Source organism: Pseudophryne corroboree, chromosome 4 (genome assembly GCF_028390025.1).
Source record: "Pseudophryne corroboree isolate aPseCor3 chromosome 4, aPseCor3.hap2, whole genome shotgun sequence".
Taxonomy (NCBI): Eukaryota; Metazoa; Chordata; class Amphibia; order Anura; family Myobatrachidae; genus Pseudophryne; species Pseudophryne corroboree.
In genome coordinates, this window is record NC_086447.1 from 71,185,355 (window position 1) to 71,203,220 (window position 17,866).

The window sequence follows — 17,866 nt, forward strand, 5'->3', positions numbered from 1 at the left end:
CAGCAGTAGACACACAGCCCGCTGGGGACACGTGGGTGGCGGCGAACAGACTGGCGGAGTACACTGTGTGACTGTACAGCAACCCCCGCAGCAGCAGTGTGAGCGGCCGGCGCTGTACACTACAAGCAAGAAATGAGAGTGAAAGAACAATCATCATGCGGAGTTCCTGAGAAAGCAAGGAGGAGTAGGAAAACCAGCGGACCTCCAGATGAGGATTCCTCAGATGACATTGTTGCAAAACTGTCTTATGTTAAGAAATTGTAAAGCACAACAGAATATGCTGGAGCGATTATCACTGGTGTGAAAAAGTTTTTGCCCCCTTCCTGATTTCTTACATTTTTGCATATTTGTCACACTTAATTGTTTCGGATCTTTAAACAAAACTGAAAAGAAGACGGAGCGGCAGATGTACGAAGCTTTGACAAGAGATAAAGTGGAGAGTTAAACTACCACCCAATCAGATTCTAATTTTCTCCTCACTGTGTAAGTGAGGTACGCCATTTAAGAAAAATACACCTGACCAGGGGTTATCATTTAACTTACATTTTGTCTCTGTAAGCAAATTCTTTATTATCATTATTATTTTTCATTTTGTATGTTTCATAAACATACAGATAAAAAGTTCAATATAAGTACTCTTTTAAAACACTACTGTTGAAAGTAATAGTACCTGATTCTACAAACACCTGTAGAATTATTCAGATCACCTAATCAGGTAGTTTCTACATATGATTCCATCTTGTTTTTATTTTTCATATACAACCTCAATTTGAGAACATCTATCAAAGAAGACCTCAAGTGGGATGATAGAGACATACCCATAGGATAAGTATTCCTCCTTATTCACCCATTTCCTCACCGAGACATAATAGCGCCATCTTCTTCTTCACCACACCTTTCTCACAAGCATTTGGACTGTCTGGGATAAGTCCTTTAGAAGTAACGAGGCCGCCATAAAGTCTTTTGAAGCGCCCAGTAAACCCCAAACAAACCATTTTTTCCAGCCCTCCTGTGTGTATGAATCTATAAAAGGAGATTAATAAGTCATTCTCCAATGTGTATCTGGCAGCACCGCTGGGGGCATATAATGTGTATCTGGCAGCACCGCTGGGGGCATATAATGTGTATCTGGCAGCACCGCTGGGGGCATATAATGTGTATCTGGCAGCACCGCTGGGGGCATATAATGCCTATCTGGCAGCACTGCTGGGGGCATATAATGTGTATCTGGCAGCACTGCTGGGGGCATATAATGTGTATCTGGCAGCACCGCTGGGGGCATATAATGTGTATCTGGCAGCACTGCTGGGGGCATATAATGTGTATCTGGCAGCACCGCTGGGGGCATATAATGTGTATCTGGCAGCACTGCTGGGGGCATATAATGTGTATCTGGCAGCACCGCTGGGGGCATATAATGCGTATCTGGCGGCACTGCTGGGGCATATAATGTGTATCTGGCAGCACTGCTGGGGGCATATAATGTGTATCTGGCACTGGGGGCATGTAATGTGTATCTGGCAACACTGCTGGGGGAATCTGTGTATCTGGTTGGCCCCCACGACATTTTCACCTCACCAAATCTGGCCCTCTTTGCAAAAAGTTTGGACACCCCTGCTATATACTGTTTAGCCTGTTTAAACACTGGAAATTCTTGATTTATTGTGTGAGGGATATCCCTGTCATGACGTATCCAAGACCCAGCGCATTCAGAATGGGGCCTAATTGGCTAGGTCAATTGGGCCTGCAAAATAGAACGTTTAGGCCCCTTATCGTAGGGACGGCCAGTCCTGTGCTTAGTAGCACAGGGGCCTCTTCCCTGTTGTGACAGGTGACAAGGTAATTGCCATAAATAAAAAATGATTACAAACTATTGTGGCACTATAAGTCCCAGCAAGCTATGGCAGTCACTGACTGCTTCGCTATGCATGACAACAATTAAAAAACAACCCAATATAATTTCATTAAAATAAACACATCCACAAACACATTGTGTACCTTTTATTAAACTACTGGCTGAAAACCTGTGCTTCGCTACGGAATTTCAAGTATAATCACACAGAGATGAAAAGTGCTGGTGTTTAAGCAAATGTAACACTGCTTATAAAATAGGCTCACATGTGGTAGGATGTTCAAAGTGCTTCTCCATGAAACCGCCTAAGAACACAATAAAACAATAAACAGATTTTATGGTACGGGAATCTGTAGTCTCTGTGTCTTATTTTCTGGACAGCTGGATATACCTAAAGATAACTGGTTAGTTTATCACAGAAGATCAGCAATTAGACTTAAAACAGGACATGCTCCGCCCCGCCGCTGCCAATCTTTGTCAGACCGCACCTCCGGGCTGGGCTTCTCCGGATTGATGCTGTCAAAAGGCTTGCGCTGAGGAGAATAATCCGCCTCCTTTTCTGCCCTGTCCCGCTTCTGATGCTGCCCTGCTCAGTGCTGTAACTGCTGGGACGACAGTCCAAGCTCCGCCCACTGTATGTTAAATATGTAAGGTTTGCAGGGATAGGCTGACTCTATTCCAAAGGGCCCTAGGTCTCCTTGCTTAGCTTCTCGCTCTCCTTAGGGCTCCTCCTTTGAGGTAAAAAAGTAAATATTTTCGCACAACACTTAAGGTCACTGGGAGAGCTGTCAGTACCCTTTACACAGCAGATAAGCAGTTGCTGACTATCAAGCTTTCCTTTAATGCATTTAAGAGTCAAAATATCTCTCTCTCCTTTCCTCCTATTGGCCCTCATTCCGAGTTGATTGCTAGCTGCTTTCGGTCGCAGCGTGGCGATTAGTTAAAAAAGCGGCATTTCTGCGCATGTGTACGGGCCGAGGTACGCACGTGCGAAGTACTTTCACACAAAACTATGCAGTTTTACACAAGGTCGAGCGACGCTTTTCTGTCGCTGTGTTGATCGGTGTGTGATTGACAGGAAGTGGGTGTTTCTGGGTGGTAACTGGCCGTTTTCAGGAAGTGTGCTAAAAAAACGCAGGCGTGACAGGTAAAAACGCAGGCGTGTTTGGGGAAACAGGGGAGTGGCTGGCCGGACGCAGGACGTGTTTGCGACGTCAAAGCAGGAACTAAACTGACTGAGGTGATCGCAAGGTAGGAGTAAGTTTCGAGCTGCTCAGAAACTGCATGAAAATTTTTACGAGCAGTTCTGCTAACCTTTCGTTCGCACTTCTGCTAAGCTAAGATATACTCCCAGAGGGCGGCGGCCTAGCGTGTGCATTGCTGCTAAAATCTGCTAGCGAGTGATTAACTCGGAATGAGGGCCATTGCTCTCTGAGAGGTTTGGCAACGTTTAGTTCAAGTGACACGTTAACCTCTGATAATTGAGACACTATCCTCTCCTGACTGGAAAAAGGTTGGTTAAGTACTTATATCTGAAATCTATATATATAAAGGCAAATACCACTGACTCATCATAAAATCTCCTGAATCATAAGGCTGTGCAGAGAGAGTTAGATGTGGGTGGGGTGTGTTCAAACTGAAATCTAAATTGCTGTGTAAAAATAAAGCTGCCAATACTGTATGTACCCTGCACAGAAACAATATAACCCACCCAAATCTAACTCTCTCTGCACATGTTACCTCTGCCACACCTGCAGTGCATATGGGGGGTCATTCCGAGTTGATCACTCGCTAGCAACTTTTTGCAGCGCTGCGATCAGGTTAAATCTCGGCAAAACTGCACATGCGTATGCACCGCAATGCGTAGGCGCATCGTACGGGTACAAAGAGGTTCGTGCTGGGTGATGGATTTAACGAAGAATCCATTCGCACAGCCAATCGCAAGGTGATTGACAGAAAGAGGGCGTTTGTGGGTGTCAACTGACCGTTTTCTGGGAGTGTTTGGAAAAACACAGGCGTGTCCAAACGTTTGCAGGGCGGGTGTCTGACGTCAATTCCGGGACCAAAAAAGTCTGAAGTGATTGCAACGGCTGAGTAAGTCCAGAGCTACTCAGAAACTGCATAAAACTTTTTTGTGCCGCCGGTTGCAAAAGCGTTTGCACACTTGCAAAGCGAAAATACACTCCCCTATAGGCGGCGACTATCTGATCGCAGCACTGCAAAAAGTTGCTGGCGAGCAATCAACTCGGAATGACCCCCATGTTTTTGCACAACTGCTAACAAATTTGCTGCTGCGATCAACTCTGAATTACCCCCAGGGTACTCTAGATTGAATGCTACAAGTAAGAGTTGGACAGCAACCTCCACTAACAGCTCTCTTAAGCAGACCCTTCTACAGGGGCATGCAGTTTCTCAACCATTTATACGCAGTTGCAACTCATAGATCAGTGAGGACATATTCAGAGTAAGTGGTTTGGATACAGAATATTATTCTCTAGGAAAGTGAGATGGATGACACAGGTAGTTTCTAAAAATAAGGGGAACAGAGCTTTCACTTGAAGGTATAAATTCCAGCTGGCTTTGTTAGCAAACAGCACTGAGCTATGAAACTCTTCAGATATTCACCGGAAAGAAACAAAGGTGGTCATTCCGAGTTGATCGCACGTAGCAACTTTTTGCTGCTGGTGCGATCAACTAGACGCCGCCTATGAGGGAGTGTATTTTAGCATAGCAGGGCTGCGATCGCTTGTGCAGCCCTGCTATGCTAAAAAAGTTTTGTGTAGAACAAGACCAGCCCTAGACATACTTACCTGGTGCGATGATTTCAGCGATGCAGGTCCTGGAATTGACGTCAGACATCCGCCCTCCAAACGCCTGGACACACCTGCGTTCACCGAAACACTCCTGGAAAACGGTCATTTGACGCCCAGGAATGCCTTCCTCCTGTCAATCTTCTTGCGGTCGCCACTGCGACTGCTTTCTTCGTACGCAGTGTCGCTGCCTGGCGACGGCCGTCGTCGGGCAATGACGCGCCTGCGCAATACGGACGCCGCACATGCTCAGTTCCGACCGGATCGCACGGCTGTGAGGAAGTGCAGCATGCCATCGGGTGGGAATGACCCCCAAAGTTACAAAAGGGTAAGAGAAAGAGCGTTACATTGCCAAGTTATGGTTTATAGAAAGGAGAGAGAGAGTTGCGAACCCTAGATAGGACCAGCTGTCATACTTATTAAACTCCTGTTTGTGCAATTTACTTCAGACTAAACAACTATTTTCAGGAAATAAACCCTCAAGGATCAGTGCACTCAAAATGTTTTATAGCTAGCTGTAAAGTACAATGGTTTATTGGGGCCCCAATTGCAGGTATATTGGAACCCAAACATTTCTGTACTTGCAATTTATGTGATAAGATTGTCAATGGTTAATATGTGTTTTGGTGCTTATGATTTATGCATGTATTTAATTTAATTGTTGTCGAATGTGGTAGTCTTTTAAAGTTATTTACAGCAAAGGAAAACTTCACCAAAGTGTTCCAGTTAAATAAAATATATCCTTTGCAGAAACTGTACAATTAATGTCCGTGCATAATATAACCTAAGTTGCATTGTGTTGTGAGTTGCTGTTGAAACTGCGTCTCATAGGTTTTTGTGATACTTACCTCAGCAGGTATCACAACAAAGAAGATCAGTCTTGATGCAGCATTTAAAATCAACTGAAGCTGGGATTATGCCAAATTAGAGGAGGCTTAATTAGTGGAGGTGAGAGATGGTTTGAGAATGGATAAGAGTTGGGGCTGTATCTTGGTGGGCATTCCGAGTTGTTCGCTAGCTGTTTTCGGTCGCAGCGCAGCGTTCAGGCAAAAAAACAGCACTTCTGCGTATGCATATGCGGCACAATGCGCACGCGCGACGTTCTTTCACAACGGCCGATGCAGTTTTACACAAGGTCTAGCAAAGCATTTCAGTCGCACTGCTGACCGCAGAGTGATTGACAGGAAGAGGGCATTTCTGGGTGTTAACTGATCGTTTTCAGGGAGTGATAGTGAAAATGCAGGCGTGCCTGGAAAAACGCAGGCATGGCTGGCCAAACGCAGGGCGTGTTTGTGACGTCAAAACAGGAACTGAACAGTCTGAAGTGATCGCAAGCGCTGTGTAGGTCTGGAGCTACTCTGAAACTGCACAAAAATATTTTGCAGCCGCTCTGCGATCCTTTCGTTCGCACTTCTGCTAAGCTAAAATACACTCACAGAGGGCGGCGACATAGCGTTTGCACGGCTGCTAAAAACAGCTAGCGAACAAACAACTTGGAATGACCACCCTTGTGTAAGGAACCTGCATTACAGCAATGTTTTCATGGCGGATGTAGCAGGACTGGAAGAGACACAGTATACAAGGAGTAAGGCACATGGTGGTCTTGAGTATAATACCAAAGTGGCAGGTTTGGGGGACTGAGAGAATTGTGATCCTTTTTGATGGTGAGGAAGGTCTGAGGGTACTTGGATGAGAGAAGATGATAAGATCTGGTTTTTGTTTAGCTTAATGTAGCATTGGTGATATAATGCACTCAGATGTCAAGAATGGGTTGGATGAAGAGAAAACTTTCTGTTTCTTGTCCACCTTTATACTCATCCATCAGAGTACCAGCGTTTGGTACTGCCCAGTAGAAGCATAATGCACATGCGCCCAGTAAACTAGTCTATGCCTGCTTTTACATGGTGCCTGATGTACACTGGGAAACTTTCATCTCAGAGTCCAGTGGCAAATGCAGGATTTGCATGGGGGGGTTTCCAGAACTGGGCGGAGCCAATCACGGGGGTGGGAACTGAGGTGACCCAGTATATGCTGGGTCCATAAAACTAGTGTGTCTGTGTGTGTGTGTGTGTGTGTGTGTGTGTGTGTGTGTGTGTGTGTGTATATATATATATATATATATATATGTATATATATATATACTGTACATATATCTACACATATATAGATATACATGTATATATATATATATACACATACACACACACACATACATATACACATATACATAGTATATTAAACATGCATACATATATATATATATATATATATATATATATATGTACAGTACACATATATATACACATGTATATATATCATATGTGTGTGTGTGTGTTTATATGTATGTATGTATATACATGTGTGTATATGTATGCACATGGATATATATGTACTATAATTAAAATAAAGTAAACTTTTACTGCACTTACAAGTGCCACCAGGAAGACAGCAGGCTGCAGAGGACGCTAGACAGCCATTAATAATACTCATGCAGCTAAAAAAAAAAAAAAAATTTTTAGTGGAGGGGGGTTTCTGGGTGCTCGGAAACCCCACCTGGGTGCGCCACTGGAGTCCACCCTCCAACCACTTCAGCATCATCCCTTTTACTAATTCTAATGTCTTTATTTTTCTTCTAAAATACTTACTGTGGGCCTGATTCCGATTTGTACAGTATTGCACGTCCGCCCCTAAAACGCAGCAGCATGATTTAAGGGGAGGGGTGCGAGTGATTATGCAGGACCAGTTCTGCACATGTGCAGTTCCCCAACCATCGGATGTGTAGGTAAATCATCAGAATTGCGTACAAATCCGAATTACGCCCTGCGTTGGCTTCATTCCAAATATAACTTTCATTAATTATGCAAGTGTGGAGATACCAGAATATTCCTTATTACATGTCATTTATTGTGTATGGTTTAATTACAAGAATAGAAGTACCGCTAATTATGCCTTTTCCATACCTTAATTAGCTTAAAAAAAAAACATTGTTCTCTGTTTGTATATAAGTGTGTACATACAGACCCTTGTCCTGCAATCAGGGAGGAATAACCTTGATCCACCTAGCGCAACCCCTCAGAAGTTGTTGAATATTGCACAGTTGCAGATATCACGATCTCAGCCTCCAGCAACAGGAACAGGGGGAGATGTATCAAAACTTGGAGAGAGATAACGTAGAGAGAGATAAAGTACCAACCAATCAGCTCCTATGTGCCATGTTAGTGGCTGTACGGTCTATGGGGGTCATTCCGAGTTGATGGCTCACTAGCTAGTTTTAGCAGCCGTGCAAACGCTATGCCGCCGCCCACTGGGGAGGTTATTTTAGCTTATCAGAAGTGCAAACGCATGCGCAGCCGAGCTCTGCAAAAACAGTTTGTGCAGTTTCAGAGTAGCTCTGAACCTACTCAGCGCTTGTGATCACTTCAGCCTATTCGTGTCCGGATTTGACGTCATTCACCCGCCAAGCAAACGCCCAGCCACGCCTGCATTTTTGCAAACACTCCCAGAAAACGCTCAGTTGACACGCAGAAACGCCCCCTTCCTGTCAATCTTCTTGCCGTCGTCAGTGTGACTGAAAACTTCGCTACAACCTGTGCACAACCACAACGGGCTTTGTACCCGTATGACGCGCGTGCGCCTTGCGGCCCGTACGCATGCGCAGAAATGACGATTTTTTTTAGCCTGATCGCTGCGCTGCTAGTGATCAACTCGGAATGACCCCCTATGTACTATGCCTTGTGTTGAGATAAAGTGGATGGAAATAAGGGACCAACCAACCAGCTCCTGTCATTTTTCAAACATTACAGTCTGAAACATGACAGTTGGGAGCTGATTGGCTGGTACTTTATCTCCATCCATTTTATCTTTAGCCAAGGCTTAGTACATAGATCCCTGTGCTTTGAAAACTGATGGAGCTGAATGGTTGGTACTTTATCTCTCTCCATTTTATCTCTTGCAAAAGTTCCTAACACTACACTGATTTTTTTCAAATGTGCAACAACATTTTACTACAGGCCCAGAACATGCCCGTGACACTCCCATGAAATCCATATGGAAATGAGCATTACTGTCCGCCCATCCCCATTTGCCACCCATTTGAGGCTAAACTGTTACTCCTGGCTCACGCGCATGGGCGGAGACTTGATGCATGCGTTAAGTAAAATCTCACACAGAGACGCATGCGCAGTAAGGGAAAAAAAAAACAGAGATTCCGTGCATGAACCCAGATGTATCCGACTCACAATCAGCCCAAATGTTGTAAAATGTAATTATCAAGATTTATTTATTAAAACTCGCAGAAAGTGCACAATAAATAGAGTTGCATTGAAATGTAACATGAATTGAATTTTGTGGCAGATCAGTCTGTATCTCACGGGTGCAGCAAAGTTCTGGTCCTGCTTTCCCTGGGTTTAGTACTGTTTCATTATTCTCTACACTATATCATTTCAGCATTCGACAAGTCACAGGGATATGGCATTTTATATATATGTATACATATATATATATATATATATATATAAATAACTGGTTATGAATAAATAACACACACACACACACACACACACACACACACACACACACACACACACTATAATGTGTCTGTTGAATAAGTTTCATGCACCACAGCCCCAGCAAAATGCAAGCATCCCTGCAGTTTGTGTGTGTTGTAATCCGCAGGACTGGGACTATCAACCAGGTCTGGATGTGACAGCACATGGGTATGATACGATACTGTAAATATAACCTTGAAATCAAAGTAGTGCATTGCTGGAAATTGGCCAAGAGAGGGCGCCGTTGGACAATTTTCCTGTTATTTCTTTTACAACACACATATGTAGTGTAGTTTGTGCTACCAGATTACAAGAATTAAAAATAAAAATCTTTACAATTTCGATGAATTTTATTACATGGGGTATACAAAATTAATATTCATTTTCACATAACCATTACAAATATGTTTAATAAAGTAGATTTTTTTCACCCAAAATATTATAGTTGACTAGAATAATGCTTGAAAAAAATATAATAATAATAATAATAATAATAATAAATGTCCTTCCATTTCTGTATTTCAAACCTAATTATAAATATTTTCCTTTTTTTCTATACTTCATATCTGACTGTTTATCTTTACCTATTATGTATGTATGTATGTATGTATGTATGTATGTATCTATCTCTCTCTCTATATATATATATATATATATATATATATATATACACAGTATTCTCTCTCTCTCTCTCTCTCTCTCTCTCTCTCTCTCTGTAATGTTTAACAACACATTAATAAACAGTTACTATCTACCTAACTGCAACTACCTATTCAATTTATAGTGTGTGTATTTAACTAGATAGAAACATCATAGAAACATAGAATTTGACTGCAGATTAGAACCACTTGGCCCATCTAGTCTGTCCCTTTTTTTTATCCTTTAGGTAATCGCAACCCTTTTTGAACCTTAATTCTTTGTAAGGATATTCATATGCCTATCCCAAGCATGTTTAAATTGCTCTACAGTCTTAGCCTCTACCACCTCTGTATTCCTATTTATCTAAGTATTCAAAACTAACTCTCTCTCTCTCTCTCTCTCTCTCTCTCTAGCTATCCATCTACTCACCAATCATATTAGTGACAGAGCTTTGGATAAGCACATATACAGTGTGCTAGTATCTCAGCTTGTCCTCTTATTTTGGGGGTAAATAAATAACCATCTGATTATTACGATGACATTAATTGCATCCACCACTCTCAGCCATACATGTTACAGAGACTCCTTGCTCCCCTGCTGTGTCGCAGTATACAATGCAAGCCCTTCACCAGCATTGCACGGCAATAATAACCCAGAACATCTATCTATCTATCTATCTATCTATCTATCTATCTATCTATCTATCTATATCTAGATAGATAGATAGATAGATAGATAGATAGATAGATAGATAGATAGATCTATATATAGATATAGATAGATAGATAGATAGATAGATAGATAGATAGATAGATAGATAGATAGATAGATCGATCGATCGATCGATAGATAGATAGATAGATAGATAGATAGATAGAATGAACAGAATATATATGTTTTCTAGATAATAAACAGACCACACACACACACACACACACACACACACACACACACACACACACACACACACTTGCCACCTGGCTGACACTATGTAATAAGCTGTATCTCTGATCTCTCTGGTTCTCCCTCCTCCATCTATAGATGGAATGACAATGTGTCTGTGTGACAGGCATCCTGCTTCCCCCTGTATCACATTTATACCTGAACATCACGCATCTGCTATTACACCTCCCTGTAATGTATCGCCTGTGTATGAGAGTTACCGGCGCCCTCCGCTCTCTTCTCGCTACAATTTACCTTTTATCTCCTTACAGTATATTAACTTAAAGACTGCTCAGCTCCTACTAGAAATCCCCCTGTCTGCCGAGTGGTCATCACCTATTTAAAATATAAGCTTTCATAATAAAATAAGCTTTATTAAATATCCCGTATTTTCAAATCGATAAAAATAGTTGTAAGATACAATTATGATTATGTTTTTTTAAATAAACTAAAATTTGTTACAATTGTTCAATTTCGCATAAAAAAAGTTTCAGCCTTAACATACTTCATAAACACAATTGTGTGTATAAATGCATAATAATACACAAATCTGAACGTGTGTGTGTGTGTGTGTGTGTGTGTGTGTGTGTGTGTGTGTGTGTGTGTGTGTGTGTGTGTAGATATATATATATATATATATATATATACATATAATTTCTCTTTTTGCTGTTATTTTACAAACCCACACGCACAGAAACCTACAGTGCATACGGACACATACCTGCAAACACACATATATGTGTATATATATATATATGTGTGTATGTATATATATATATATAAATATATGTGTGTGTATGTATATATATATAATTTATATATGTGTATATATATATATATATATAAACATTATATATACATAAGCATTTTACATATATATATATATATATATATATACATATATATATATATATATATATATATATATCCCTTCCGGCAGCTGTTAAACTTGCACTGATTTGGTAGTTTGTAATAGTACTGGTGTGGAATAGTGTGTGTCTATGTACATGTGATGTGCACACCACTATACATACCACCCCAGTGACACACATGCAGGGCTCCATATACATGTTATGAGGAGGGGGGTGTTCTGCAAGCTCAGCCTTTTGTTCACAGCCCCAGATAGTGGTTGCTGTTTTGTGAGGTGGGTTCTTTGGTCGGATTCAGTGCCTGTCCCCCCACCACCACCACCTCAGCACCCCCCACCTCCAGTAGTGTGTGGCTGATCGCAGACAGGGAGTCAGTGAGAGGCAGACAGCTGCTCCCAGCACACTGCTTACTGTCATCATGCTCTGGAAACTAGTGGAGAATGTCAAGTATGAAGATATCTACGAGGTAAAGTACAGTACTCTGCTTTATTCTATTCCATACCCACCTGGGGGACCCTAATAGTCATCCGGTGCTTTCAGTACTCTGAGCACCGAGAGGCACCCTGCAATGCAGGGCATGGGGTACCCCTGCTACTGTATATGCTGGCTCTACTCTTCTCACTCTTACTCTTTGATGATAATAAATATATATATATATATATATATATATATATATATATACTGTATATGTGTGTTTATATATATATATATATATATATATATATATACACACACACACACATATGTATATATATATACACACACACAAAATAATTATATTTATTTGGTTGTTTATATATATAGATGTAGTTATTTAGTTATCAGATTACATATGTTTATTTTCAGTTATATTTGGTCATTTAATGTTATTGCGATTGAAACAGTATTTGTCAGTTAAAAAATAAAAATGTAAAAGATAAATTTAGTGTTAGTGTTTCCCATGAAGTTGTGCAAACGGAAACTTTCTGGACGTCGCTGCGTTGTAACAATCGTTTTATTTCACATTTGAATTTTCAATGTTTTGTTAAAAAAAAAAATCACAGTCAGGTAAAGAGAATTGACATTAACTTTTTAAACTTTTTGGAAGAATATAATATTGCGTATTTTTGGATTGCATTTGGGATGCCCCCTGACTGAGGGGTGTAATGCCTGGCTTCTCTGCTGCTGGGTAACAATACAGATATGTGTGTGTTGTTTGTGGGATGGGGGGTGGACGCAGGATTTGGGGATGTGGGACCCTGGCAGGGTGGAGTGTGAGGAGAGGTCACTCTTATGAGAGGAGTTAATGGTTACAGAGGGCTCAGACGGTAGCACCATTCCTCAGGAGTTAGAGAAAGAGCAGGGGATTAATGCCGGTCCTAAGAGATGACATATTGCGCTTTATGTATTAATAAAAATACGTGTGCGGTGCAGACTGCGAGGTGGCTGGAGCTGGGAAACGTACTATACATGAGAAAATATTGGGAATGCACAAAGAGATGCTCTTAAAAAATAAAAAGAAGCATTTGGAGAGTCTTGATGGCCCCTAATCGCTGCAGGCGGCCGGCTCCCAGATAAGGGGGATGTTACTGTTCTGAATAGCGCCAGTCACGCTAATTACCAACACAATCCGGCATATGCTGCATTAGTTCCGCGCAATGGAAGACCCTCTCCCCCTTTCTATGTGCCCTTCTCCCTCTCTCCCATCCATTTATATTCTCCATCTCCCTGTCTGACTCAGAACTACAGTAGTTACCTCTCCCATCCATCACGCCAACTGTATTTGACTTACTAATTATTACAAACGCCCAGTCTTGTACAAAAACATTCACATTTATTAATGTGCGAAACACAAACCTGCCCCCCATTCACTGTGTATATGTGCACACACAAAGCACATACGCCTATCTGTCTTGTGCTACTTTTTACATTTATTCTTGTGTGTGTGTTGTAATACCCATCGCATGAAAAAACATAATAAATGTTATATATATATATATATATATATATACATACGTATATGTGCATATATATAGATATATACATATATATATATATATATGTATATATACATATGTGTATATATATGTATGTATATATGGGGGGGTGTTTTCCCCCACTAATGAACTCTGCAACAAATAAACATATAACCTATTCCCCTATTCCGTAGCTACAAAATAATTTATCTAGAGAGAAAAAAAAATGGGTTACAGGAAAATAAAACTTTTTTTTTTTTTTGTTCTGCAGAAAATATGCAGCAAACAACCAGATAATGACGGGCAGGCTGGTTTTGCCAGTTCGCAGAACATCAAAAGACAGCTGAAATTGCCCCGTGGCTGTCAAATGAAACTAGAAATCCACTTTCTTTAAAAAAAAAAAAAAAAATCCCTCATAGTTGTTTGTCCAGTCACGCACAGAATGCGTTATTACGCATCACTGCGCCAAATCGCTCTGTGTATTACTCCTATCTGTGTATGTGTGTGCACAGGGTAATAGGAAAACCTTTGTTTGTTTTGTTTATTTTTGAGGGGAAAAAAAACAAGAGAGAAGTGTTAATCACTGAGGGCTATTAGCAAGGTATAATTAAGTGAAAGAGAAGGAATTATAATTTTTTTTTTTTTTTTTTTTTTTAGCCTCTAGTCTTACTTATAATGATTCCAAAATCAAGTGCGGCGGTTTGTGGTGCTCACAATGTCTGTCCTCAAACTTTAATTGACACTCTTCCTCCTTCCCCTGGTAAACTTTTTTTTTTTTATGTAGCCAAGACATCCTCCAGCCAGCCCCCTTGTCTGATTACATCTAGTAATTCTCCACTGAATGCACGTCACTGACAATGGTAGGGGAGCCATAGCGCTGGCTGCAGTCTTGTGCTCCCTGCTCCCTTTACAGAAGTGGTGTAATATTAATAGTCATGAATATCAATTATTATGAGGCGGTGTAGAGTGGCGGTGGGAAGGGGCGTCCCAGCATTCTCAGTCTAGCCTTGGGTAGAGGAGGATTACATCTGGAGCTGAAAGCAACACACTCAGAGAGAAAGAGAGAGAGAGGGGACAAATCCCATTTCCTCATTTCGGGGCAATATTTTGATGGATAGTTTTGGAAATCTCTCCAGAAGTTTTACAGAGTCTCCAATCCACACTACATTATTTTATTTGATTTAACTATTGCAAGGTTTTTTTTTGTTTTTACTTTTGGCAAATCGTCCAGATGTTAGTCCACACCTATTCAGCTATGGTGAGTTTCATCCACATATCTTCTTCTTCTTCTTTTTTTTTTTTTTTTTTTTGTACTCTCCCTTCTCTTCTTTTCTGTATTTTCCCTTTAACGCCTTTGGCTTAGTAATTTAGGGCAATAATTGTAAAGGCTGCAGCTGGCACTCTCTGAATTCTTATTATCGTTGTGAGGTGGACCAGAGTCAGCTGGAGAGGGGGGAAAAGTTCCCAGATATTGCTGTTGGCGATTTGGAATGCATTATTCCTGAAATACCTTCTCTCACAGGGAGAAACTTAAACTCCTGTTTTCCTGAAAGGACTTTTATTGCCAATACTACGTTCCGCTGAATGAATATTCAGTCTTAATTGTAGAAGGTGCATTGGTTTTTCTACCACTATTCAGATTTTGTGTGTGTTGTGTTTAAAACATTTTATTAAAGATGCTTTAGAACAGATTTTTGTATAATCTGACTTAATACAGCATCGATTTTCAAATATTGTTGTAAATAGTAGTCATTTACATCATGTACTACAGATTGTTTTAAATTGCAATTTAAATTATTCTTATTATTATTATTATTAGTGGTGGTAGTATTAGTAGTGGCAATTATTTACTAATTATTTGGATTGTGACCTGGTTTACACGCCTTTTAAAACAGTTGCAATATATATATTTTTATTTTGGAACATCATTTATTTCATTTTTACTGCGAAACTCTTGACTGTGATGCTGAACAAAACGCATTTAATGACTCGGAGATGGGGATTTATTTTTTTAAGTTACAATATTTCTGATTTATTGCTAATGTTGATGTGTGATAGCCTTCCTCAGTGTTTAATTTACTGAAGAGAAACAAATCTGGATTTAAGACATGATTGTAATGTACTTACATATATATATATATATATATATATATATACTTTTTTTAAGTGAACAGGCCACATATATTAATTATTATTATTATTATTATTATTATTAATAACAACAACAATTCTTGTCTTATAATGAGCTGATTTCATGGTGTGTATATTTGTTATTTGTATTTGCTGTATACTTAGCACTGTACTATTTTGGGTTTTTTATTTGGGAATATGTTTCTGTTGCTTGTATTAAAGAGTGATTGTCTTATTCTTCCATAGGACCGCCACGATGGTGTGCCCAGCCACAGTTCCAGGCTGTCCCAATTGGGGTCAGTCTCCCAAGGACCCTACTCCAGCGCTCCTCCGCTGTCCCACACACCTTCCTCGGACTTTCAGCCCCCTTACTTCCCACCACCCTACCAGCCGCTGCCCTACCACCAAAGCCAGGACCCTTACTCCCACGTCAACGACCCCTACTCCTTAAATCCTCTGCACCAGCCCCAGCAGCACCCCTGGGGGCAGCGCCAGAGGCAAGATGTCAGCTCGGACACTGGATCTCTGTTACCCCAGCCTAGAGCATCATTGCCCCAGCTCTCTGGACTGGACCCTAGGAGGGACTATCACTCAGTCAGGCGGCCAGATGTGCTCCTACACTCTGCCCACCATGGCCTGGACTCCGGAATGGGGGACAGCCTGTCCCTGCATGGGATTGGTCACCCAGGGATGGAAGATGTCCAGGTATGCAGCATGTATCATCATATAGGGGTGTGTATACATATATATCTCAATATTTATTCCATGTGGTTCATGTCTTGTTATGAATGGTTCTTAAACTCATTGTAAATATATGTGTGTTTATATCCATTAGAATATTAATAGATAAATAGATAGATAGATAGATAGATAGATAGATAGATAGATAGATAGATAGATAGATAGATAGACAAGTAATATTAGTTATTATATGATTAGTAATTTTATTATGTTATTTATTATTATTATTATTATTATTATTATTATTATTATTATTATTATTATTATTACTATTTATATATATAATATTATTATTATTATTATTATTAATAATAATAATAATAATATCATAGCACTTTATTAGTATTTTTTTAATTAACCTGGATAATACATCTGCAATGTAACACAAATAAAGTACACTCTACAAACATTTGTTCACACTGTGTCCATCTAACAAATCGAGTCATTCACTTTGGAAAGAAAAAGAAGTAAATTCTGCCAATTATTATAAACATTGTTTCCATCGCTTGTTAATAAAATATTATTTTACTTACACTGCATGATTCTTTAATACCGGGTCAGTAGCAATGTACTAAGGTTTTATAATCACACATTCAATTCATTTATATTTATTTTTATTTTTGGAGGGACGAGAATTTCTCCTATTTTTTCGTTAACCCTGACCGGAGAGAATCAGAATACAGAATATTCTGCATTTACCCCACGTCCTGCTGACTGGTATCATCGTGTTACCTGGTTGTCAGACACATCAGACTCATGTGACATTATCTTCTTACACACACAAATCAGATTGTGTCTTGTAGCATTCATTACACAGAACAGGACAAATACACCAATCGTTTTGTGCTCATTGAAGATACAGCAATTATGTATATAGCGTTATATACACCAAGAGCTGTAATGAGGTTGTTATATTAAAGTGTTATATAGTCTAAAAACTGGAATGAGGTCGATATATTGCAGCATTAAATTGGAGGTGGAAAGAGGGCTTATGTTATACCGTTATATTGGACTGGGATTTACTATGGACTTATGTTAGAGCGTTATATGAAGCAGGAAGGAGGTCTTATCGCTTTATATCGACCGGAAGGTGGCATGAGGGTTTATATAATAGGGTTATATGGAACAGGAGCTGGTATGAGGATATATATGGAACAGGAGCTGGCATAAGGTCTTATATTATAGGGGGGGGGGGGGTTTAAACATTTTTTATTTTATGGAAACTGTTTCCTATGTGACAAGAAGATCATTTCATTTTCAACTTAGTAAAATATAAACACATACAATAAGAATGTCAAAGTCCAAAAGACAAGAGCTGAATGAAGGATTATTTTATATCGTATGTTACCAGGAATTGGAAAGAGGTTTTATACCACTGAGT

General features: G+C 40.1%; 1 protein-coding gene across 7 annotated transcripts in view; it reads left to right on the forward strand.

Moving 5' to 3' along the window:
• The first annotated feature begins 11,927 nt into the window (after nucleotides 1-11,927).
• The window catches only part of TFAP2B (transcription factor AP-2 beta), a 55,014-nt gene continuing 49,075 nt past the window's right edge, over nucleotides 11,928-17,866 (forward strand). For 2 of the 7 annotated variants that reach the window (XM_063915135.1, XM_063915137.1), the window contains exons 1-2: nucleotides 14,585-14,872; nucleotides 15,991-16,449. In XM_063915135.1, coding sequence (XP_063771205.1) covers nucleotides 14,846-14,872; nucleotides 15,991-16,449 — 486 coding nt within the window. In that variant the 5' untranslated portion in view covers nucleotides 14,585-14,845. Of the gene's footprint in view, nucleotides 12,126-14,584; nucleotides 14,873-15,990; nucleotides 16,477-17,866 lie in introns of those variants that run through there. The other 5 variants (XM_063915131.1, XM_063915134.1, XM_063915133.1 and 2 more) reach the window with 5 other exon arrangements.